General features: G+C 40.7%; 1 protein-coding gene across 2 annotated transcripts in view; it reads left to right on the forward strand.

Annotated features, from left to right (window-relative positions):
- mical2b (microtubule associated monooxygenase, calponin and LIM domain containing 2b) overlaps nucleotides 1-23,128 on the forward strand; it is a 78,435-nt gene that overhangs the window by 49,039 nt on the left and 6,268 nt on the right. Inside the window, exons 16-33 of one of the 2 annotated variants that reach the window (XM_085169085.1) lie at nucleotides 699-827; nucleotides 1,397-1,561; nucleotides 1,660-1,932; nucleotides 2,014-2,142; nucleotides 2,486-2,974; nucleotides 4,664-4,765; nucleotides 4,940-5,032; nucleotides 6,497-6,683; nucleotides 6,769-6,842; nucleotides 9,404-9,491; nucleotides 14,036-14,182; nucleotides 16,855-16,908; nucleotides 19,403-19,524; nucleotides 19,667-19,882; nucleotides 20,062-20,237; nucleotides 20,335-20,702; nucleotides 22,651-22,724; nucleotides 22,847-22,936. In XM_085169085.1, the coding sequence (XP_085025211.1) occupies nucleotides 699-827; nucleotides 1,397-1,561; nucleotides 1,660-1,932; nucleotides 2,014-2,142; nucleotides 2,486-2,974; nucleotides 4,664-4,765; nucleotides 4,940-5,032; nucleotides 6,497-6,683; nucleotides 6,769-6,842; nucleotides 9,404-9,491; nucleotides 14,036-14,182; nucleotides 16,855-16,908; nucleotides 19,403-19,524; nucleotides 19,667-19,882; nucleotides 20,062-20,237; nucleotides 20,335-20,702; nucleotides 22,651-22,724; nucleotides 22,847-22,936 (2,976 nt within the window). The remainder of the gene's footprint in view (nucleotides 1-698; nucleotides 828-1,396; nucleotides 1,562-1,659; nucleotides 1,933-2,013; nucleotides 2,143-2,485; nucleotides 2,975-4,663; nucleotides 4,766-4,939; nucleotides 5,033-6,496; nucleotides 6,684-6,768; nucleotides 6,843-9,403; nucleotides 9,492-14,035; nucleotides 14,183-16,854; nucleotides 16,909-19,402; nucleotides 19,525-19,666; nucleotides 19,883-20,061; nucleotides 20,238-20,334; nucleotides 20,703-22,650; nucleotides 22,725-22,846; nucleotides 22,937-23,128) is intronic. The other variant, XM_085169086.1, reaches the window with a different exon arrangement.

The raw sequence follows: 23,128 nt of genomic DNA on the forward strand, positions 1-23,128 counted from the left end.
CCTAGGGGTGGGGGAAAAAATCGATACTGTGTAGTATCGTGATATTTTGTTTGCTAATAATGTATCGATACAGGGACAGCAGAAATCGATATTTTGTTACAAAAAAGGTTTTTGTGCTCTGACTTCAGAGCATGTTGATCCTTTTTCTGAGCAAGAATCCTGACATTCCTTCACTGTCCAAATGTGTTTAACTTTTTTATGGCAGCAATAAACATGACAGTTTACTTATTTTAATTTAAGACATGTTTTATTTTAATTAAGTTTAAAACTTTTTTATTTAATGTAAAATTATATTTTGTTTTAATTTACTTTCAAATTCTTCAGTTGCTGAAGGGGCTGCATAGTTTTCATAAACTGCATAGTTCAGAATAGCTATAATTGTACCAGATGGTTGTTCAGTTAAGTTGGACTAGACTGTAATACAAACCGTTCAGTTTGTCAACAATAAAACTGAAATGAGAGAAAGACTGAGTGTGAGACTTTGATATTAGATAAAATAAATATTGATAAAGTTTACCTTTATGTACAGAATCTGAATATCGCAAAATATTTTTAAAAATTGCAATAATATCGTATCGTGCGTTAAGTATTGTGATAATATCGTATTGTGGGATGTATGGTGATTCCCACCTCTAGTAATGCCACTGTTTGCTTTTCAAATTGATCTCACTTTCTCTTTCTCCTGTGTGTGATGCCAGTTGTCCTGTCACAGTGCTCCCCCTGCTGGTGAGGATGGGGAACAACGGGAGAACAAAGTCCGCTCCATGGCAACTCAGCTGCTGGCCAAATTTGAGGAGAACTCCGCAACAGTAAAGGCTCGAACAAAGGTGAGTTTGGTATTTATTTCCTCATCCTCCCTCCACTTCCTCTGCTGTCTGAGCAGTCTGTGTCGCCTGTGGGGTTTCTGCCTTTCTGAATATGTAAAGGGTTGCAGAACAGTTGGCTGTCGTATCTGTCTGTAATCTTTTAGCTTCGACGGAGAACGTGATGCAGTTTTAAGCTGGCTAAAAATGCTGTTTGCAGGTTTATTTATTGGTACACCAGAAGGAAAAAGTCTGACTCAATACTTCATCTTTGAAGTATTTTCTGTGAGTGTATTTCACTTAAATTCAATAATACTATCTTATGGTAAACGTGGTGTATTGATATTATGAGACTTCCTTTCTCATGATGGAGCATTTTCATCCAAATCTTGGTCAGTCTGACAAATCTATTTTTTGCTTTTACTTTGGAGAATTGATTTAATGCCTGTATCTTCCTCATGCATTTGTTTTTACTTGCTGTCCTCATATCACAAATTGGCTTCTTTGCAAAGTAACCCTTTCATGCTCTGCACACCCTTTTCTCACCCTTTACTTTCCTTTTTATTTTCCTACCCACGCCTCCGTCTGATCAGGACCCATCAGATCCATCCTATTCTCCTGCTCAGTCTCCTCCAACTTCCCCACTTCCTTCATCAGATGAGGAAGATGGGGAAGTGGAGAGAGAAAATCCCCGTTTTGCAAAGCCCAAAGATGACACTCCTCCTCCTAGTCTGCTTCCCACTCGCCCCAAGTGGCAGGTATGCTTGCCTCTGAGCGCCTCTGAACTTCTTCCAATATGTCAGGTAGCATCTGTGCGCATCTGTGCATAATCCATTTCCTCTTGCCTTTGACACAGCCTTCCATCTACCTTCAGTTGCTTGAGAATCCCGCTACTTTCCTCTCCTCCCCCAAATTCTCTCACACTCGGAGCGCCTGCAGTCGGTCTCCATCGCCCCCGCGCTCAAAGAGCCCGTTGAGTCCTCCTCGCTCACTGAGCCCTGACTCTCCTGAACATTACTACCCAGAACGCACCTCTCCAGACCTCTCACCTATTCGTCTTTCTCCCTCTCCTCGGTCTGCTCTGGGTGTTGGGCAGTCCTCTGAGAGATCAGGGGGGGTTATGCGGCAGGTGAATGTCACACCAGTTCTTTACAGTATTTATTTATTTTGAATCCGTTCCAACTTTGACCGCCACCTGCTGTTCCTTTAGAGTAAAGACCAGAGACTGTCTGCTAGGGACTTTTCCAGGAGGAGTATAAAAGAGAGAGCTAGCCTCCTCTCCTCCATGTTTCCAGGCTCGAGCAGATCACCCTCAGCAGCTCCTCTTTGTCTACCACAGGTTGTGTATTATACTATTGGCATGAAAATGTTCATTCTTTAATCATTTTACTGCTTAAATTGGGACTAATGCATGTTTGAGATGTACAGCTGGCTGCTTTTCTGCTCTTTAATTGGTTGTCTGACAAAATGACATCATCTGGGAGGTTTAGATAGTTTGCAGTTTTTAACACTTAGAAATCCTGCAAAACAACTTTCAGTTTAATTCCCAGCAGTGATTCTAAGATGGTAAACGTTACACCGCTCCTCTTCACTTTAGCGTTTGATAACCTTTAATGATCTTGTTTCTGCGCTTTCATCATTTTATTCTACTCAGCCTAATATTTCTGACTCCTCTTCTTTAGGTGGAATCATCCATTTCCTCTCCTCCTTCCTTGTCAACACCTCCTCTTGTTCTGTCTATACCTAAGAGCTCCACCGTCTACCCTGTGGTCCACCCTGTCCCTGACCCCACAGCCCAGGCTGGTTTCTCCTCTGTCCCACTTTGCACTCCTGGACACAAGGACAAGACACACACTCCCTCTTCCACTGACTCTGAAAAAACACAGGAAATCTGTTCACTTCATCCTGATTCCTCTGCACCCAACAGCGAAACATTTGCTGCTCTTTCCTTGCCTCGCTTTGGGACCCAAAAGAGCTCCTCTCCGCTCTCGGACGCTGGCTGTGAACGTGAACAGAGCGGCTCGTCAGGCCTCGAAGCTTCTCTGCTGCACGAGCAGAGTCATGAGAACATGTGTGAGAGTTCACAGAACGATGTGGAAAATGAGCAGGAGAAGGTTCACAAAACTGTGACAGTTGGTAATAGTAACGCATCTGAAAATAATCACACGAAGGTAACAGAGTCATTGTGCACGTCGATGGCCTGCATGAAGACCGCTTGGTAGTAGGGATGGGTATCGAAAACCGGTTCTCAATTCCTTGGAATTGTTTGCCATTTTTGCAAACGATTCCCTTATCGATTCCAGTCGCCCCGAATGACGTCACCACGTTGCGGAGCGTCATTTACCTGGCAGGAAACACGGCGCCTAAGCGGCTCAAACGCTCAAAAGTTTGATTATACTTTACGAGAACGGAAGACAACAGGGCAACTTGCAATACTTGTAAAGTAGATATTTCATTTAAGGAAGGAAACACTACGAATATGCAAAAGCATTTGCTCACAAAACACACGATGACCTTAAATGAATGTCGTGTTTTTAATTCCTCGTGAATCTCAACCCAGCAGCAGCGGTAATGTTTGCACGTCCTCTCCCGTTAATGCGGCAGGTAAATAATCAACTAACAGTGCATATTATGTTAGCGCGATCTGCCTTATTACAAAACCTGCCATTACTGTGCATTTAGGTGACCATGATGAGACAGACAGAGTCTGGCTCAGATGCTGGCAGTTCTCGCTGCAGTCTACCGTTAGCGTCTCCTTTCAGGCCAGGATAGACGAATGTCACCGAGCAGTGACTAAGTTTGTGGTAAAAGGTTTGCACCCGTTTGCCACAGCAGATGATTTTCAGTAAGTGAATGTGTTTAATTGTAGGCAGGGACATTACTGGATATTCTTGTGTAATCGCTACAGAATAATTTATGTTATACTTTGTTATTGCTACAGAAGAATATTTATTTTATTATTTTACATTTACAATTTTTTTTTTTCCTGGGGACCCTGTGACACCCCATTGAAGAGCCGTAGGCTGTGGATCTCTTAAGATCTCACTGTTGGGTTTGTAAGGCCATGTTACTCCTAAATTTCTATCTTGTTCAAAGAGAAGATATAAAACAAAGTTCTAAGCTAATCGACCTTAGTGTTCTCCTTTTTAAAAAAGAATCGATAAAGAATCGAATCGTGAAAATCTTATCAATACCCATCCCTACTTGGTAGTCGGTACTGCTTATCTAACAAAATATAAATGTAACGCTGCCTGAGCTGCATGAGCTTTAAACCTTCTGCAAAGTAACCCATTTCTGTTCCTGCATGAGTTTCCGTTGTTGTATTAACTTGTGAATGTCACAGAAGAAAACTAACAGCTCTAACATGCTTCAACATTCATTATACAGCAAGAAATTACATTATGTTAATGAAAATTTAAATTCACAGTATTCTTTTGCAAAAATTAAAGTCTCCTCTTTTTTTTTCTTTATTGTGAACTTACAAATATTATTTTTTTGAAGTCTAATTCATAACAAACTAATTATACTAGCTATCTCCCCAATGGATAAAGAAAAATGGAAAGATTTCATGAGAATGTAAAAAATATTCTGTTAAAATTAAAGTGCTTTTTAAGGTTATTAACCTTAAACCTGCTTATTAAGTAAAAATGTTGCCTTCCAATTAATTTATTTAAAAAAAGCTTGTTTTGTAAACTGACTTTATGACCAGGAACTATAAATGGGGGCATGTGGTTTATAGTTTATAGCATGGGGGTCATGCTCGTTGTTTTTCCTCTTGTATTCACATTCGCATGTGTTCAATAACACATTTATTCTTTATGAAATGAAACGAGCTGTTGCTCATTCTGCTGCTCATTTAGCACTCGGAGAGGTCTGGTCCCGAGGACCTCAGGAGAATCGTTCCAAAGTCACTCGCTCGCTCTATAAGTTGTCCGACTGGGGCTCCTCGTTACAGCAAAGAGGTACCAAGCAGTGCCTCAGTCTGAAAACAGTGTGATACCGTTCAATACAAATCATCCATTTTCAGCCTTTTCCTTCTGCCCTCTTGATAATTCCTGTCTGATTCCCAATCTTTCCTTCTTTTCCCCTTCTCGTCTTTTTGTCCTCCCGTCCTCTTCACCTGTCATTAATGTTAGCGTACAGTTGGAAAGGTATCATCAGCCATAGATGCTAAAGCTCAGAAACTGGCCATCCTCTATGAGACAGACCACAGGCCCAGTGCTCCACCGGTAAGATGCATGTGGATTTAGCCCCGGGTCTGTTTTTGTCTGTGTCGCCGGGGTTCATTTAAAACTGCAGCTTGCATTCAATTTAACAGTATTTCATCAAAGCAAACACAACTCCAGATACTAATATTCATGAACTGATGGGAAATGTGTACGCCATAATTACAGGTGTAAGATGCATTTTGGGTGATGTAGGCAGGTTGTCCTCTCTGGTTCTGGTACAAGACTTAGAACCTTTATGACAACTAAACGAATAATAAAATGTTCAATTGGTGAAGTTCTCTTTAACAGCATCTTGTTCCTGCTCCTCACATACAAGGTCTTAAATAATCAGGCCCCATCTTATCTTAATGACCTTGTAGTACCATATCACCCTATTAGAGCACTTCGCTCTCGCTCTGCAGGCCTACTTGTTGTTCCTAGAGTATTTAAAAGTAGAATGGGAGGCAGAGCCTTCAGTTTTCAGGCCCCTCTTCTGTGGAACCAGCTTCCAGTTTGGATTCAGGAGACAGACACTATCTCTACTTTTAAGATTAGGCTTCAAACTTTCCTTTTTGCTAAAGCATATAGTTAGGGCTGGACCAGGTGACCCTGAATCCTCCCTTAGTTATGCTGCAATAGACGTAGGCTGCCGGGGGATTCCCATGATGCATTGAGTTTTTCCTTTCCAGTCACCTTTCTCACTCACTATGTATTAACAGACCTCTCTGTGTTGAATCATATCTGTTATTAACCTCTGTCTCTCTTCCACAGCATGTCTTTATCCTGTCTTCCTTCTCTCACCCCAACCGGTCGCAGCAGATGGCCCCGCCCCTCCCTGAGCCTGGTTCTGCTGGAGGTTTCTTCCTGTTAAAAGGGAGTTTTTCCTTCCCACTGTCGCCAAAGTGCTTGCTCATAGGGGGTCATATGATTGTTGGGTTTTTCTCTGTACCTATGAATAGCCTTGAGGCGACTTTTGTTGTGATTTGGCGCTATATGAATAAAATTTAATTAAATCTTTTATAACTAACACAAAATGACTGTACTTGCGTCCCTGCTTTGACACATACCCAGGCCTGGAGCAGGTCTAAACGTCCATGAATCTTCTGCTCTTTTTACAGTCCTGTAATATCGCCTGAGAATAAGTATCCAGACTGTTCCTGTGAACTGGAAGTGGTTGTTTTATTTTTTTTATTCTTGTTATTGACTCTTGCACAAAATTATACTTTGTGTCCCTAAAAACTTTCATATACTGCTTCAGCAACTTTACAGCTCTCAAGGGCAACACTTTCTGTGATTGTGACCAGCTTTGCAGCTTTGACAGTTTCTTCATGCTGCAATCTGGCTGTTTGCTCCTGATATATGTGTTTTTGTTTGGGTTTTTTTTCTTCCCCTCCTCAGGTGTCTCTTGGAAGAAAACGGTCCTAAAAGCTTGCTTGAAAGAATCTTTCAAAAAATCTAACCCTATGCTGGCCTTCTTCCTCTCAGTGTGTGGTGCGTAAGGACTTCCCTCCCGGGTTGGGCGGCAGCGACGTCTGCCACTTCTGCTCCAAGCGGGTGTACGTGATGGAGAGACTCAGCGCCGAGGGCTACTTCTTCCACCGAGAGTGTTTCCGCTGCGACGCCTGCAACTGCACCCTCCGCCTGGGAGGACACACATTTGACTCACAGGAGGGTACGTTGCATTTGCTGGACTTGCCTTTAAAACCTGTAGGAGACGTCACTTCAAAAGATTTTTTTTTTTTCTGCTTTCTGTACAGCTAAATTCTACTGCAAGCTGCATTATGCACAGCGCCTGTACAGCAGTAACCCAGGAAGAGTTAGGAGGAGAATGGTAAGGAACCCAACATTTACTTATTAGTAAATTAGTAAATGTTAATTACACAATGTAATATCCATATGCAGTGTTGGGAAGGTTACTTTTAAAATGTATTCCATTACAGATTACAGAATACATGCCCCAAAATGTATTCTGTAACGTATTCCGTTCAGTGTTGCCGACTCCTCAGTAAGGAAAATCGCTATTGGCTGTCCTAAAAGTTGCTAGAAGTCGCTAAATGACGTCATCACCTAATTTGCATAATTGGTCATGCTAATGTAATTGTAATCTATGTTGTTGGAGAGAGAAATAACATCGTGGAAGAGACATAAAGTGAGTAAAAAACGTCCTAAATGCACTTAGAGTTTATTTAGAACTACAAATTAAATTTCTTTTAGCAATTATTGTTTTTTAATGTCACAATTCCAACCCTGCTCCTTTACCCGGGCTTGGACCGGCAAAAGTGACCCGAAATAGGCGCTCTGGTGGAGTTACTTTGTGTGTGTGTGTTTATAAGTAGTTTTAAACCTGATCCACAAAACAGCATAAGAGTAAAAGAATAAAAGAAGAACTGACTGCGTTACAGCACCTGCTGCTTGTTGAGAGTAAAAGCGATATGCGCTTTCACGTCTTTTTTTTTTTTTTTTAGGGGGTCTGAAAACTAGCTAAATATAGCGACAAAGTCGCTAAGTTGGCAACACTGATTCCGTTACGTTACTCAATGAGAGTAACGTATTCTGAATACTTTGGATTACTTAATATATTATCATGCTGTTTACAACTACATGAATGTACTATTGCTGTGATTTATTACTGTTACTGAAGGTCCGCGGCTCCGAACCGTAGTAAAGGGACCTCTGGCTAATACGGTGGGTTCTGTGTCGGGCTCGTAGCCGAAAACTAGCTTTACTTTGTTGTCTGGGTCAACTTTGCTAGCAGAGACAGAGAGAGGCGTTGAAAGGCTGCTCCAACGGAACTTATTGTTTTTGGAGAAAAACACGAACACGGTGTACAGTCGAGTCTTAATAGCTTACTTACAACTGGGCTCGTCAGGCTCTCTTCTTGGCTGCAGTGGTTATTATTATATTTACAGGCTTCCAGCTCCCGTTTTTGCTCGATGACAGCTCGTACTTTTCCTTTTTCTCCCTCCCTCGCTCACAGACACATAACGGGTATGTCAGTCCATTCTCCCTGCAGCACGGACTACACTGCCTATGATGCTACATTCTTTAGAGCTATACCTGTAGCATTCTGCCTATTAGCTTAGCACAACAACAACAAAAAGGCCTCTCTCACCCAGAAAACACGCAGAGAGAGAGCGCGTCACCCTGTAACCATGGCAACCGTAACGCTGCCACCTGGAACAACAGAACGTAGCTGTCAAACAAAACCCAAACAGTCCTGACCCGCCACAATATGAAACAGGGAAGTACCGCCGTGTAATCCATTTATTTCAACAAAGTAACTGTATTCTAAATACCACCTTTTTAAACGGTAACTGTAACGGAATACAGTTACTCATATTTTGTATTTTAAATACGTGACGGCGGTACATGTATTCCGTTACTCCCCAACACTGAGCATATGTAATATCACTGTTCGGTTCTATTAGCCAACTTTTAGAAAATATCTTGTTTTATGGCACAAAGGAAATGTTTCATGTTAACCTGTTTTATAAGGAGCTTGGAAAGAAAAGCGTCTGGACTTCAAGTTTCCTTGAAGAAGTTTCACCTCTCATCCGAGAAGTTCTAAGAGCAATGGAGAGTCCCACATTTTAAACTCTACGGGAGTGTCCCCAAGAGGGACATGGACCCCCTATTGGTCCTCTACCTAATCACACGAGCCAAGGTGTGAAAATGTGTGGGTCACAATCGGCCACCCTATGATGTGATTTCCTGTGGTCAAATGGCCCAGGATGTGAATTGGCGTTAAGGCGTCTGGGAAAGGATCTCAAACCTGGATTATAGATGACAGACACTTGGTGTCGTAAGCGACCGCCTCTGTTCAAAGATGGCCGTTCGCAGTGGACATAGATGGCTTCTTTCACTTCTTTCACACTTTCCTCTAAAGAGGATGCTAATGTTCACATATTGGACATTTGGATATTTTAGGTAGAGGATCAATAGGGGGTTCATGACCCTCTTGGGGACACTCCCATAGGGCTTAAAATCTGGGACTCTCCACCAATTACTCTTAGAACTGAAGAAGCTTCTTCAAGGAAACAAGGAGAAAGTCCAGACGCTTTTTAGAGTACGATGACCTGGATGACTGAGAACCTTCAGACTGTTTTTTTCACTGATATTCATATGAACGAGTACCTATTATTATGGGTTAGCATTCCACCCTGCTTAAAGGATACAAACAAACCTTCAGTGTGGGTATCTGTCCTCCATACTGTACGCCTCTAATTCTGGATTACCCTATATTCAGCATGAAAAGAATAGCAGTGTTAGAGCATCGGTGTGAAACAGTAGTTTTAGTGGAGTAAACTTGTGTGGTTGTCTAAATCTTCTTGTTGGAAAAATTCCCTGTTGTTGTGTTTCTGAGTTCTTTCTCTGTGTGTTGTTTTTATACAGGAACCCCAACGTCGTGTCGCACCCTCGTCCATGGACGGCGGGAGCTACACCACCGCCACCACGGGCAGCACCCAGCTGCAACCCCCAGGTACCCTGGTTTCCTTGCTTAGGCGAGGCTTGAGCCTGCCGAGGCGCGCTAGCCGGGCTGTGTGTGTGTTGCCTCAACAGCTGTTGGGAAGTGTGTGTGAGTCTTTCTCAGCTGTGGGGTCGCACGTAAGGAGCTACTCGCATGACTATGTGTTGCTGTTTGAGCTGCTGAGCCTGGGCTGTCCTCTGCTCTACATGATGCATGAGGTGTTGGGACAGATCTACCAGGAGCCCGAGATGGCCCAGCAGCATCTCGTCGGCCACCAGCTCACTTAGGGAGACATGGGGGGTCGGGGAGCCAGGTGGCCAGATAGGAGCCCAGATGGATTTCTTAATCTTTTGCATTTCCAAAAAAAAAGCGTCAAATGTGCAATGCTTTCCATCATTTCATTTTAGTGTTATGTTTTTGAAGCCATCAGTAATTTATGAAGCAGGGGATGTTGAGCGCTCTACCCGAGTACATGCTTGTCGACCATCAGGCTCTCCTGGTGTTGTAGCCTTCTCTGACTCACGTGGGTTTGTTCCAGGCAGATTTTTACCCACTGGGCTGTCACAGAAATGTCCAACCCAGACCACAAGACACGCTATACAAGAATCTGATTAGTTAATATATCGTCAGTGTTATAGTAATTGCACTAGAGTGACCTGGAACACGCTCTCTGCTTCAATCTTTTTAAGCCATCTGGACTGAGTGTTAGTTTTTCTCAGTGGACTAAACCAGTAATCGTGGTGTCTGCACTCTGCCTGCTGCCCCGTAACTCTGCAACACCAAAGTGTGCAATAGTAATACCAAACTTTTCTTTCTTTTTTTATAAATACATTTTTCAGGAAGTGCTTTTCATTTTTGTATATCTTTCTTTTTTTTTTAGTATCTCAAAGTATTTCACTTTGTGTATTTTCTTAAAGGTAATTCACCGATGTCCCTTTATTTATTCAGGATTCATTATCTATTGTATTGTTTTCTGTTAAAAATCATTTAAAAATCATCAAATATGGATGGAATTCAAATTATTAAAAATAAAAATTTCATCATTTACGTTTTTCTCTCTTTGGGTGATGATTCATCTAATTTTTTTACTTCTGTTTTCTAATTGTCACGAGAGCACCCACTCTGTGTTGGGGTTTTTTGCAGTATTTTCTTGCATTGGGTTATAAAATTAACTCAAAAGTACATTATTGCTTTTTCTTAAAAAATAAAACAAGAACAAAAAAAGACTTTATCTTTATATAAGGATCATTTCAGACTGTTGGGTTGTTTTTTTTGTTTTGTTTTTTTCTTTGGGCCTCGCTGTTGGCCAAAGTCATTGAATCCAAACCTACTGAAGTTCTTGACTTGGTGAAAATGTTCACTTTGTTTTTAGCTTTGCAACAATGTAGCGCTTTTATTTTGTGAAATGTGAGCCTTATTTGGTATATTCTGTTTTGTTAATGATACCTAAGGTGTATTCAGTAATTAATATCTTAACGTGAGAATTTCAGTGCTGATTGTACCATTTCCTGTAATTCTCACTATATTGTGCATTTTTCCATCTTTCCATTCATTCTCCTTTATCTTATCTGTCTCCTTTTTTCTCCCCCTCCCAAATTCATTTCCTCTGTCTCATTCACTTCATTTTGTTCAGTCCGTTCAAGTTTCCAATGCTGCACCCTCTGATTGGCTGGCTTTGGCCATAAGAGCTTGTCTGCTTTCGTAGCTCTGTACTGTCTCTGCATAACCTAGAGTAACCAGCATGAACCACACGTATCGCATGCTATAGTTGATAAAGGTGTTACGTGCAGCTTTGTGGTATGTTAAATACTATATTAAATATTATGCAATGAAACAGTATCATGCAAACAACTCGCCAAGAAAGGATAAAGCTGCCATTATCTTCAGTTCTTTGGTGTCTAAACTGTGCATCAAACTGAAATTAGCTTTTCTTTTTAGCCATGCTAGCGGTTGGGCCCGTGCATAGACTGTATATAAAAGATGGAGCTTGCAAAGTGAAACAAATGTGAAATGGTAATAAACCAGTATTAATTCGAATGATCAGCAGGGGGTCAATCTTCTAGTTGCAAAAACATGTCCAGCTGTATAGAAATATGGAAAATGGTCCTCCGTTGATCGATGCCTTCGTAAATACTTTCTTGATATATTTCTTTTTTTGGTCATTGTCACCAGTTTCAAGTCTCACTAAAGACGTTTGATCATTTTGCATATTTTAGTGTCCAGAACTAGCAGGCTGTGCAGTGCCACCCTCTGCTTGTGAACTCTGGTTTTAAAAAGGTGCTAAAAATGTTCAGTTTGAGGCTTTACAAAATGCTTCCATCATTTATATACAGTCTATGGATCTAGGGATGGCGCTATTGGTTTTTTGACGTCAGCTGACCAACAACATGATGAACAGATGAAATAAACTTAATGTAGCCTTCTATTGACCAATATAAATATAAGAGTTAAACCAGTGGTGGATTTTTGTGTCCGATGTTTGGTCCCCGTTAAATGTGCTGGGCCATTGTTCAACTTTCTACCACTGTACTTCACAAACGAGGCAGAAATTGAACTGAAACATGGCGATTGACTCTCTGCTCAGCCGTGGTGCTACATGTGCTGCAGAAAGTGTTGAGAGAAATTTCAAACGATGCAGAGAGAGCAGATCACTGAGTGATGATACTAAAGCTTTCATATGATAATGCAGCAACAGACACCAGTACTGGTGGAGCTTCAGGATTAATGGCTGATATTGGCCGACTGTATCAGTTTGACCCAGGCTCCTACCTGCTCATTGAAGTATTTAAACTTTGGATACATAGAAATTATTTTTTAGTGCTTTAATTGGATTTGTTCACGTAAGGGAAGGGACATATAAAGGTTAATGTTGCAGGTCCACTACTTTTAAAAACCTTGGATTAAACTTCATAATCTTATGGTTAACGGATGCATATGTAGCACCTTTTTTTTAGCCAGTTTGCGCAGGCTAACCCTCGTAATGCTCATGTTGCGCTCTGCTTGTCCCTCACTCCTCTAACACCGAGCATCGACGTGAATGCCCCTGGATTGATTTGCTCTCTAACACAGCAGCAGCCTCCCTTCTTCTTAGGCCCGTTCGACGGTAACACGTGTCCACATGTCTGTGGTCTGTCTGTGGTTCCCTCTGTTTCAGAAGGAAGCCTCCCCCCCTCAGAGCCCCTCTCCAGGTCCCTCTCATGTACCTCCTAGTCTTTGCTCAGGAGTGAAGCAGCCCAGTAGCAGCTTTTTTGGTTGTTTTGCACACTGCCACAGACCTTCTTGTGGCTGAACTGTCTGTGTTATGCAGTTATGTTATCTCAACGCAGCCTTATTTTTTCCACATTGAGAATTCCTGTAAAAATGCTAATTTATGATATTTATAAGCTGTAAATATATTTCAAAATAAATCAGTTTGATTGCATAAATTACTCGTGTCATCATTTGTTGTAATTGGTCAAGTTTCGCTATACAGTTGAACGGGGGTTGTCTCATAATTAAGCAGTTAAATTAAAAAAAAAAAAACACAACTTCTTTTATAGGAAATCTTTTTTTCTTTTATGCTAACATCACCCACACAAATCATGTTCACGATCACAGCTTTTGTTAACCATTAAAAAATGCTGGCTATTAATAAAAATAATAACTGTAAAGGCAAACAAGGAAGAACAAGGTTCATGCAAAAGCTTGCATATGATTGGAAAAAGCTCAAGACCTAAACAGAATTGAAGTGAATCTTCTGTTAGCTTCTTCATGGGTTCTGCTAGCGGGTCTTCTGTCCTTTCCTTCAAATTTGACATCTCTTTTTATTATTATTTCACTTTCACTTGATCCCAAACCTTTCAAGTAAATGTTTTGAGCCAAACCAAAAATTGATAACTGTTGCTATCAGTGTTAAAAATCAGAAAAATACCTAGGGGCCCATTTATACCTGTGCTTATACCGACATCTTTTCATTTCTTTGCTGTTACCAAGTGGAATCCCCTTCTGTACAATGTTGACTTCGTTACTCTGTGAGTACTCATGAATATGTGACTGTGTATTTTATTGATGCCTGTATGGAAATGAAGGTTTTCTGTGAAGCTGCAGTTCAGTCAGACCACTCGCCTTTACCTGTTACTTCTTACAGCAGCACTGTGTAGTTAGTCGTTCAAGCTTCGAGCTCAACGGTCCTCGTAGATATTTTGCATGTAGAAATTGGGGAGAGATGGGAAAATGCAGCTTAAACAAACCATTTCTGGTTGTCTGACTGAACTCGTCTCGCTCTGTGTGTTTAAACAGCTTCTGTGACCCTAAGAAGCCAAAATATGCTTCAGATTAAATTCTTGAATTTAAGAATAGTTCTGTTTAATTTTGCAATGCTTAATTAGCGCCTAGCATCTTTACTTTCAGGTGCAGGACTAGTAGTTCAGTTCTTGTAACTGTCAACTTTTTGTGCTGAAGTTCTTAAGTCTGTTCTTAAGATCACAAGCGTGAAACGCACTGTTTAATAACACTGTACCACTGATTAGTTTAACACGAGCTTGAATGTAATGGCTGCATAATGTTGTTACTTGCAGACGAGGCCTCCAGTTCACTCTCTGAACCGCTTGATAAAAAAGTTCCCGTGGATGTGGCAGTGGAAGCTCACGATGCTTCCTGTTTAGTAAAACCCAAAACGCAAGATGCCGCCGCAGCAAAAGCTCAAAGCCAGGACTCCTCCAAAGGTCAGTGCGATTTTTCTTTTTTGAAGAAATGAGGATGGTAGGCTGGAGGAAAAACAACGATTTCCAGCTGCTCGGATGGCTTTTTAATCCCCAAAGTTTATGTTTGTTGTTTCATTCATAGCATGATATTCCCTGAGGGAGAATCTCAAACTGGCTGAACTCTAACTCGGGACTTTACTTTGTTTGTGTTGGAGACCCTCCTCCGGTTATGTGTGGGAGACGGGGGTGCGACTGATTATTATAGTTTTTGTCCCACACCACTGTAACAGTCTGTCCACATCAGGGGTGGAAAAGTACAGACATACTGTGAGCAGAGATGGGCAGTAACGCGTTAATTGTAAGGCGTTACTGTAATCTGATTACTTTTTTCAGGTAACGAGTAAAGTAAGGGATTACTATTGCAAAAACGGTAATTAGATTACCGTTACTTTCCCGTAGGAACGCTGCGTTACTGCGTTACTAAAACCGTGATTTTTTTTTTTTTTGCGAGAATGTCTCATGACAGTGACGTAAGCGAGTGCGACGTTTGTGACAACAGCTGTGTGCAGATCAACAGTGGATCATATATCGAGTGCGGGAAAGAGTATGAGCGTGCAGTGTTTAAAGCGTGGAAGTACTGACCTTACTTTGAGTTTGATTCCATAAAAAGTGGCAAAAACATTAGTGTCCGTTGTGCGTGGGAAAAAAACTTCTTTTTAAAGCGAAAAAAACCCCTAAACTTCCAAACAAGCACCGAGTAGCTACGACGTAATGGGAAACTCACAGAGAAACTCGCGGATTCTTCCACTGACCGCTGCGGCACACCTGCACCAGGGTAAACCTCCGCCTACCCCACTCCTGCTTTACAGGTGAAAATAGAGCAACAGGACCGCTAGTCTTTGATGTTATTTATTTTCTGCTGTGTTTTACTTGCATCTATTTGAAAGACTGAGTGTAAACACAAAAAATATATATTTTATGAGCTGGAATGTGCAGAAAATAAGTTTAAATATTAAACAAATTTCTTCCAGTCAGAGAATGTTGCATATAATTAAATTTTTGCTTGATGCATAAAGTTAAAAGATTAAAACTAATAAAACAAGTTTTAAAAAGAGACTTTTCCATTTGATTACATTTTGTATGATGGATTATGCAGAAAAAGTAGAATTGGGCTGAAAGATCTATCACTTTATCACCTATTTAGGTTGTAAATCGTATTTTTAAAAAGTAACTAAGTAATTAATTACTTTTGAAAATAAGTAATCAGTAAAGTAACGGGATTACCTTTTTGGGGAAGTAATTGGTAATTAGTTATTGATTACTTTTTTCAAGTAACTTGACCAACACTGACTGTGAGCAGAAGTACTTTAAACTAGTGTTAAAAAATACTCCAGTAAAAGTTAAAGCACTGGTTCAACTTTGTAAAGTGAAAAAGGACACAGGAACTGGACTTTCTGCTTTTTTAATATAATATAATATTATTACGTGAGTGCAGACACTCTTTGTGGATTTACACAACTGAATTCAACCAGATGTAAGCAGATGTTTCAGCTCTGTTCCATTTTATTGTCTTTACACCAGAAATTAAGTTGTTATAACGACTGAGTTCAGTGAATGAATCCAAGCATCATCAACTTAAATGTAAATGAATCTGTGCTACACTTGATGTAACCCAACACTCTGACCTTACCAGTCCAACACAGGGCTTTACTGCGAACTCACCACAGTCCTGCAAACTAAGCTGTTTACCTGCACAAAACTTCCCAGGATTTTCACGCGACGTTTGAATAACATAACGTTGGTGTGCTTAGTTTGTTTCGCAACATTTCACAATATGAAAAAACACAATTTATCAAAACACATCATATACAGATCCAACACATGATTAAAAAGGATGACATTGTGTGCAGCTCGTCAAGTGTCACTGAGCAATCTGTACCTTTTTAAATATAACCTCTCTTCTCTGGTCTACATATATTTCTCCACATGAACATTGCAAACTCTTAAACTTAAAGCTGATGTTCTTAGTATTCGCAGAGTATCTCCCCTTATCCAGTAAGAGATTCTAAAGCAGAATACAGAACATCTCAATTTCACTATTCTTCCCTATTTAAATAGGACAAGTAACACCTGCAACATGAGATGTCCTTGAGATATCACTCAAATCCATTTATTACCACTTCTAATGGATATTTTTCCACCTGTTTAAGAAGCTCTTTGTTAAAATAAAGAAAAGAAGCAAAATGTGTTTCCTTTACAGCAAACCAAAGGCTTGCAGGAATGCATGAAAAAGCTCTTGCCAGCTTTTTAGAAACACGTTGCTGGCTTCAAATTTAAAATATCACATATTTTACAAATGGTATGTCATATATTATCTTTGTGCTATTTTCAGTGAAATATGCCTTTAAATTAGTTTCACATTATTGCATTCTGTTTGGATTTACATGTCACACCATATTCCAACTTTTTTGCAAAAATGATGTCGCACATTATTATTAAAATGTTATTTTTCTTACCTGGTGAGATGAGCTTTTTCATGTGACCCACACCTGATCTGTTCCACACCAAATTCTTACCTGACAGCATTCCCCACATTCACTTAATCAGCCTTCATTTCATTTTTTCTGTGTTTAATTCATTTCTGCTTAATGTTAACCTTTGCAACTTATAGAAATTCTTCGCTTGTTTTGCAGATCACTGTAACCCCAAACACAAACACAACAGATGGAAGCGGAAGATTCGAGCAAGTGAGTAGCTCAGATTTTCACTCTGGTCTTGCCTCTGCCATCATCATCAATCTTCCTGTTGTCGTCGTCTTAATGAGAACCGAAAACTTGTTTCTTGTCTGACAGCTATTAATAGTTTGGTTGTGAGACTTAGTGCAGGCTGTTACTGATAAAACATTTCACTCTACAATATCTGTGCACAAATAACGTGATGTGACAAACCAGATGTTAGTGGGGAAAGTGCCCAATTACAGTTACTGTAGGCTTGTGGTTTTTATGTAGTTGATAAACTGTCATTCAATATATTCAACACTGGAGGTCACTGTTTCCCAACTTTGTAGCGTTCTGGGCTGTTTGTTGTTTTCTGCAGAGTGATTTGATTCCTGTGACGTGATGGACAGACAGTATTCCTCCTCCTAACTGCAGCCATGACTGACAAATCCTCAGAAAACAAATAGTTTTCCTTCTTTATGTGTCAGGTTGATAATTTTGTTGTTATGGCTGCTTACAGTTCATGCATATATTTTTAGCATTATTCAATCTGCCACCTGTTTCAAGGTGGTTTGGCTCACACTGGTTTTTAAAGAGTACACACCTACACTTGTACTCATTAATCTATAGGTGTCAAACTAGGCCCGCGAAGCCATACCAAATTACTATTAGAGCTGGCCTACTGGTATTATACAGCTAATATATATATTGTTTAGTATTAAGCTTTGCTTGTTCCATATTCAGTTTTTCAGCAAAACGTGTTTGAGTCCATAAGAAAAGATTCATTCTTATGTCTGTAGGAATAAATATATTTCAATAAATATTAACGTTAGCTTGCGATTTTGAATTTTGGCCCACTGTGTATTTGAGTTTGACACCCCTGCATTAATCTGTCATTAGTTAGCGAACCCTAAGATGCAGGTTTCTAAAAATAACTTGCAGCAGGTATTTTCATTTGTCACATTTACAAAAGGTCTTAACAGAAACAAGGGGCTTACTTTGTGTTAAATCTCTTAAATCAATCTTTCAATTGAATTGTGACATCTTAGCATTCTTATTAATACTTTTGTCAGACACTGGACTTCTAAAATTTAAAACAAACTGGTTTGAAATTATTTACTGACTGGCTGTGAGTTGGACAAAGCTAAATATTACTCTATTCCATTCCATTCAATTTTAATAATATATAGCACCAAATCACAACAGCAGTCATCTAAGGTGCTTTATATTGTAAGGTACAGACCACAACAATCAGATGACCCCCTATGAGCAAGCCCTTGGCGACAGTGGGGGAAAAAAACCTCTCTTTTAACAGGAAGAAACCTCTGGCAGAACCAGCTTCAGGAAGGGACGGCCATCTGGCACAACCGGTTGTGGCTGAGCGAGGGAGGCAAGATAAAAGACACTGTGGAAGAGAGCCAGAGATGAATAATAACTAATGATTAAATGTAGAGTGGCATGTAAACACATAGGGAGTGAAGAAGAAACACTCATGGAAGTTCCCCAGCAGCCCAGAACTATTGCAGCATAACTAAGGGAGGATTCAGAGTCACCTGGTTCAGCCCTATAACTATATGCTTTATCAAAAAAGAAAGATTAAAGGCTAATCTTACAAGTAGAGAGGGTGTTTGTCTCCTGAATCCAAACTGGGAGCTGGTTTCACAGAAGAGGGGCCTGAAAGCTGAAGGTTCTGCCTCCCATTCTGCTTTTAAAAATTTAGGAACCGCAAGTGAGCCAACAGGCTTATCACCCCAACAGAGCAGTCTGAGAGCAAAGTGCTCTATTGGGGTGATATGAGGTCTTTAAGATAAGTTGGGGTCTGATTATTCATTAGAAAAGATACTGAACCCCAAACTGCCCTCGTGTGCCCTTCAGTGTGTGAGCGACTATGATTGAAGCATTGTGTAAATGCAGGTCGATTTATCATATTGTACTGACTGCACAGATTGAAAGAAAATTGCGCTTTGAACCACGTTTTTGCTGCATGATTGAACTGGTACCAGCCACTGTTTAAGAGGCGTGCTGTATTAAGTGCACAGTGGAAATCTTTGCAGTGGAATCCCATAGGATGCCCATACGTTTGCATGCATTTCAGATAAGAAAGCCAAAAGATCAGCAATTTTGGATTAGCGCACTACCTCGGATCTGCTTATTGTGGATGCTAACAGTGGCTTTATTTCAGAGCTGCCACCTGCTGCACTTCTTCTCTTTAATTCTGGATATTGCAAAGTTGGTGTTAAAATTCATACAACTTGCATTAAGCTGTAAGAACCCTGTTGAATCGTGTCAGTCACTTCAGTGGCATCATTCACATTTTAAAGATGTGAGAAGTAATGTGAAGCTGAAGTTTTGATGTCTGTTTCACATTTTTCCATTTGCATGCTGAACCTAAAAGAAAAAAGACAGTGTTTTGTGCCTGTATTATGTTCAGGTAAATTAATAGTTGCTGGGTAACAGAAAAATGGTTGCAGTATTTGCATATTTTTTTGTTGTAAAGTGTTCCCTGTTGTGTCTCTTTATGTAGCCTTCCCTCTGCTTTTCATCAAGCGCTATCCCAAAAGCTCACAGCCGGACAAAGACGGACCTGATACCGTCCCTGAAGCCGACTCTGACTATGAGGAGATCACTTCAGCAGAAAAACAACCTGTATGTTATGACTCATTTCCATTCACTGGATACAGAACGGTCTTGTTTTTAAGGAATCTTATAACTAAGAGCAAGGGTGTCTGTGTAATTCATCGACGTTGCACAGTGTGAACAAAAAGACTATTTTCTGCTCTTCTTTCAGCACTCGGACAGCAGTTCCAAGACATCAGTGGATACCCTGAATCCTCCAGAGGTAAATGAGACGAGTGAGGAGCGCTGCAGAACATCTACGCCAAGGAAACGCTTGGCCTTGTCCTTTTCTGCCAAAGAGAAGCTTCTGAACTGGGACGTGGAGGTCAACCCAGAGGAAACTCCCGTTAGCACAACCACCGAAAACGCACCACAACATAATGACCAGGTGGAGACTTGATCCGTTTATTAACCTGAGAGAAGATGAGCCTGGATATGAAAGATAGTTTTCTCATCTTTTCCTTCTATGCTGTGTAGAATGGCTCAAGGACAGTGATGTGAGAGATATAAGAGGAATTAATCCTACATTATATTGAATGCATTCATCCTCTTCTCATGTTTTATCAGGTACAGGCAGAGGCACAACTAGATGAGCCTCGGAGAAACTCGATCCAGAGCGGGGAGGCTTCCCCGAGCCAAACTTCAGCTTCATCCCCCTCAGCCTTCCAGGCTATAGCCAACGCCTTCAGGAGGACATTTAGCGGCACCAATCAACTCAGCAGCTCCAACACTGCAGTCATAATGTATAAAATACTTGGCTCATAGTTTGCTGTTATATAAACCAAGCTGTCTTCTCTACTGCTCAGATTAAATTCTGATACTTTTCCTCTGCTTTAACAGGAGACCTAAACACGACGCTCCCCGCAAACGGAGGCCCGTGTCCGAGGGAGCGTTTAGCTTTAGCTCACGCTTCAGTGCCATAACTCCAGAGTCATCCCGAGAGGACCGGGCCAGCATGCGTGAAGCTCATTGGGCAGATCCATGGGGGGCGGGGCAGGACCTGCCTTCCCTGTTGCAGCAGGTGTCCTTAAAGGGCCGTAAAGACTCTGGAGAGGTGTTCGCTGATAAGATTGGCCCGTTTGCACGCAAAAGGGTCAACTTGTTCTCTTCCTTGAGGCTGAGGAAGAGGGAATTGTCTGGGAGTGAAGGGAAAGACCAGGAGGTTCAAAAGGAAATCACAAACATCCTCTCTAACATCAGAAACAAAGGTTAGTGTAGGGACTGCGAAGCTTGTTTGTAACAGTGCTTTAAATCCTCTGGATTTTTTGCCCTTAGCTTCAATACTAGGATGTGATCCAATTTACAAGTTGCACACTTTAACTCAGGTCAGTGGGCAGCTGCGACTGCAATAATGTCTGATGATCAGAGAAGTGAACCAAACAAAACCCTCCAGACAGAATCAAAGGACCTTGTTTTACTAAACGTGTGTTTTTGAGGTTTAAAGGGGATCTATTCTCCTCATTTTTAGGTCTCTGATTTCTCTACTGGGTGTAATAAAAGTAGTTTTGCATGATTCGCACACCCTAGCCCTTAGTGTAGCCCATCTGGTCATCCACTGTGTGAAACAAGCCTTTAGCACCTTTTCCTTTAATACCAGCCTCCATTTAGGCTAGCTTTCTTGTAATTGGCTGCCCCTCATAGACAGAAGGCTCAAACAGCGGGCGGGTGGGGTTTACTGCCCACACTCAGAGCTGTGTGCCTGAGATGACCACGTTAGGCTCCTCTGCTCTGTGTTGTACAGCTCCAGCAATAGAGAAAGCCATCTGAAATTGAGGGTTTAGAGCAATCTCAAGCCTCCTTATTTAAAAGTCTTGCCATGTTTAATTTCAGTATCCACTGCTGAAAAGAAGGAAGAGGTTTTTGGCCATGCTTGTATGGTTTCCATACTTTTTGGAGCCATTTTTTTGTGTTTGGAGTGCAGGCTTCTGAACACCTAGAATTTTTCATCCATGGGATTATCATAGTAAAAAAACTTTAAATGCATTCTTTTCATTAGGGATGCAACGATACCAATTTTTTCAAACCGATACGATACCGATACTTGGATCTGAGTACTTGCCGATACAGAGTACAAAAACCGATACTTCTACCACACACACACACACACACAAATGCAATGAATTGGAAGACAGGTTTTATTTTATTCTCTGCCGATAAAAAATAAAATCTTAATAAAAATGACCACAAAAAATTTTCAAGTGAAAAATAAGCACTTCTGTTAAATTATTGCAGAGTCTTCACATTGTAATTTAACAAAATATCACTGAACTATTGGCACTGTCTCGAGCTTTCAGAATAATAAATAAACACTTCTGTTTGGAATAAAATAAATACAAATTAGGTTTGAGAATAAAATAAACTTTTAAATTATTGCAGGGTGTCCATATTGTAAACAAACAAACAAAATAACGAAAGTATTTGGCATTGATGAACTCCTCATCTGCCCGTGGATCATCAGTCCACTGTGCCGTTAAACCAAGGACTGACATCGCGCACACACTGCTTGTCTTTACCTCTTTAGAAAGTTTTGGCACCATTATCTCTCTGATGTGTGGGCGGTTGGGAATTTCATATCGCAGCTCGAGTATGCTGAGAAGACGGTTCAATCCTATGTTTTCCACGACCGGCATTGGCTGGTCAGAGCGATAAAATGAGTCAGAGCCTCTGTTATTTTAACTGCCCGTGGATTTTCTCTTGACATTTTTCATCGCTTTTCCAAAACCTGAGTTAAAGTTGGCTGTTCCGGTCCACACTGCTGACATTTTGTTTAGCCTAGCTACAGCAGCCTCCAGTTTCTCTTTTTTATCTGGAGCAGCCAGTCTGACTCATCTAACCCTGTGCCTGTTTAGATGTCCCCCTTAGTGGCCAATCTAAAAAAACTACAACAGAAAGCCACCCTCTGATTAATGAAATAAGTTGGTATCGGTTCATGGTATCTGTTAACTTTTATGAGTATGAGTACACACATATTTTCAGTATCGGCCCCGATACCAGTATCGGTGCATCCCTACTTTTCATGCTAAATTTAAAAGTTTCTGTATAATCCAAAAAGGCTCTTTTTTTTTTTTTTTTTTTTTTTTTTTCCTCTTGCAAATCTAAAATGCTAAGAGTTTCTAATTATCCTCACTTTTTAACTTTTCACTCTTACATATCCAGCATCCAGTCAGCAGAATTTGGAGGAGCCCTCCTCAAGTGATGATGAAAATGAAAACCTGGGATCCAGTCAGAAGGTTTGTACATTCCTGTAGAGTGAGACACGGCACATTCCAGTTATTCCCGCGTGTACTGGGTTTGTTTTTTGGTTTTTTTCCATGTGTACATTTTGTGAAATGTTCCACGCTTCCTGTCCCAGCTGCATTCAGACAAACTGAGGAGGAAGCGGGAAAAGACAGTGGCCCAACAGGCTAAACGAGAACAGCTAAAGAGGCTTCACAGAGCTCAGGTATCGTAATTTCCTTTTAAATTCAGTCTGCGGTTAATAGAGAGATTTGTGCTGGAAAGCTGTGCATTGGTCTGACCTGACAAAAATGTAAAAACCCCTGACTGAAGAGCTTTTTGCTACCAGTCGTAGTTATACATTTTACATTTACCTGATGCTTTTAAAGAACAAAGGTTTGCTGCTCGCTCAAAAAGA

This window comes from Neolamprologus multifasciatus, chromosome 7 (genome assembly GCF_963576455.1).
Source record: "Neolamprologus multifasciatus chromosome 7, fNeoMul1.2, whole genome shotgun sequence".
Taxonomy (NCBI): domain Eukaryota; kingdom Metazoa; phylum Chordata; class Actinopteri; order Cichliformes; family Cichlidae; genus Neolamprologus; species Neolamprologus multifasciatus.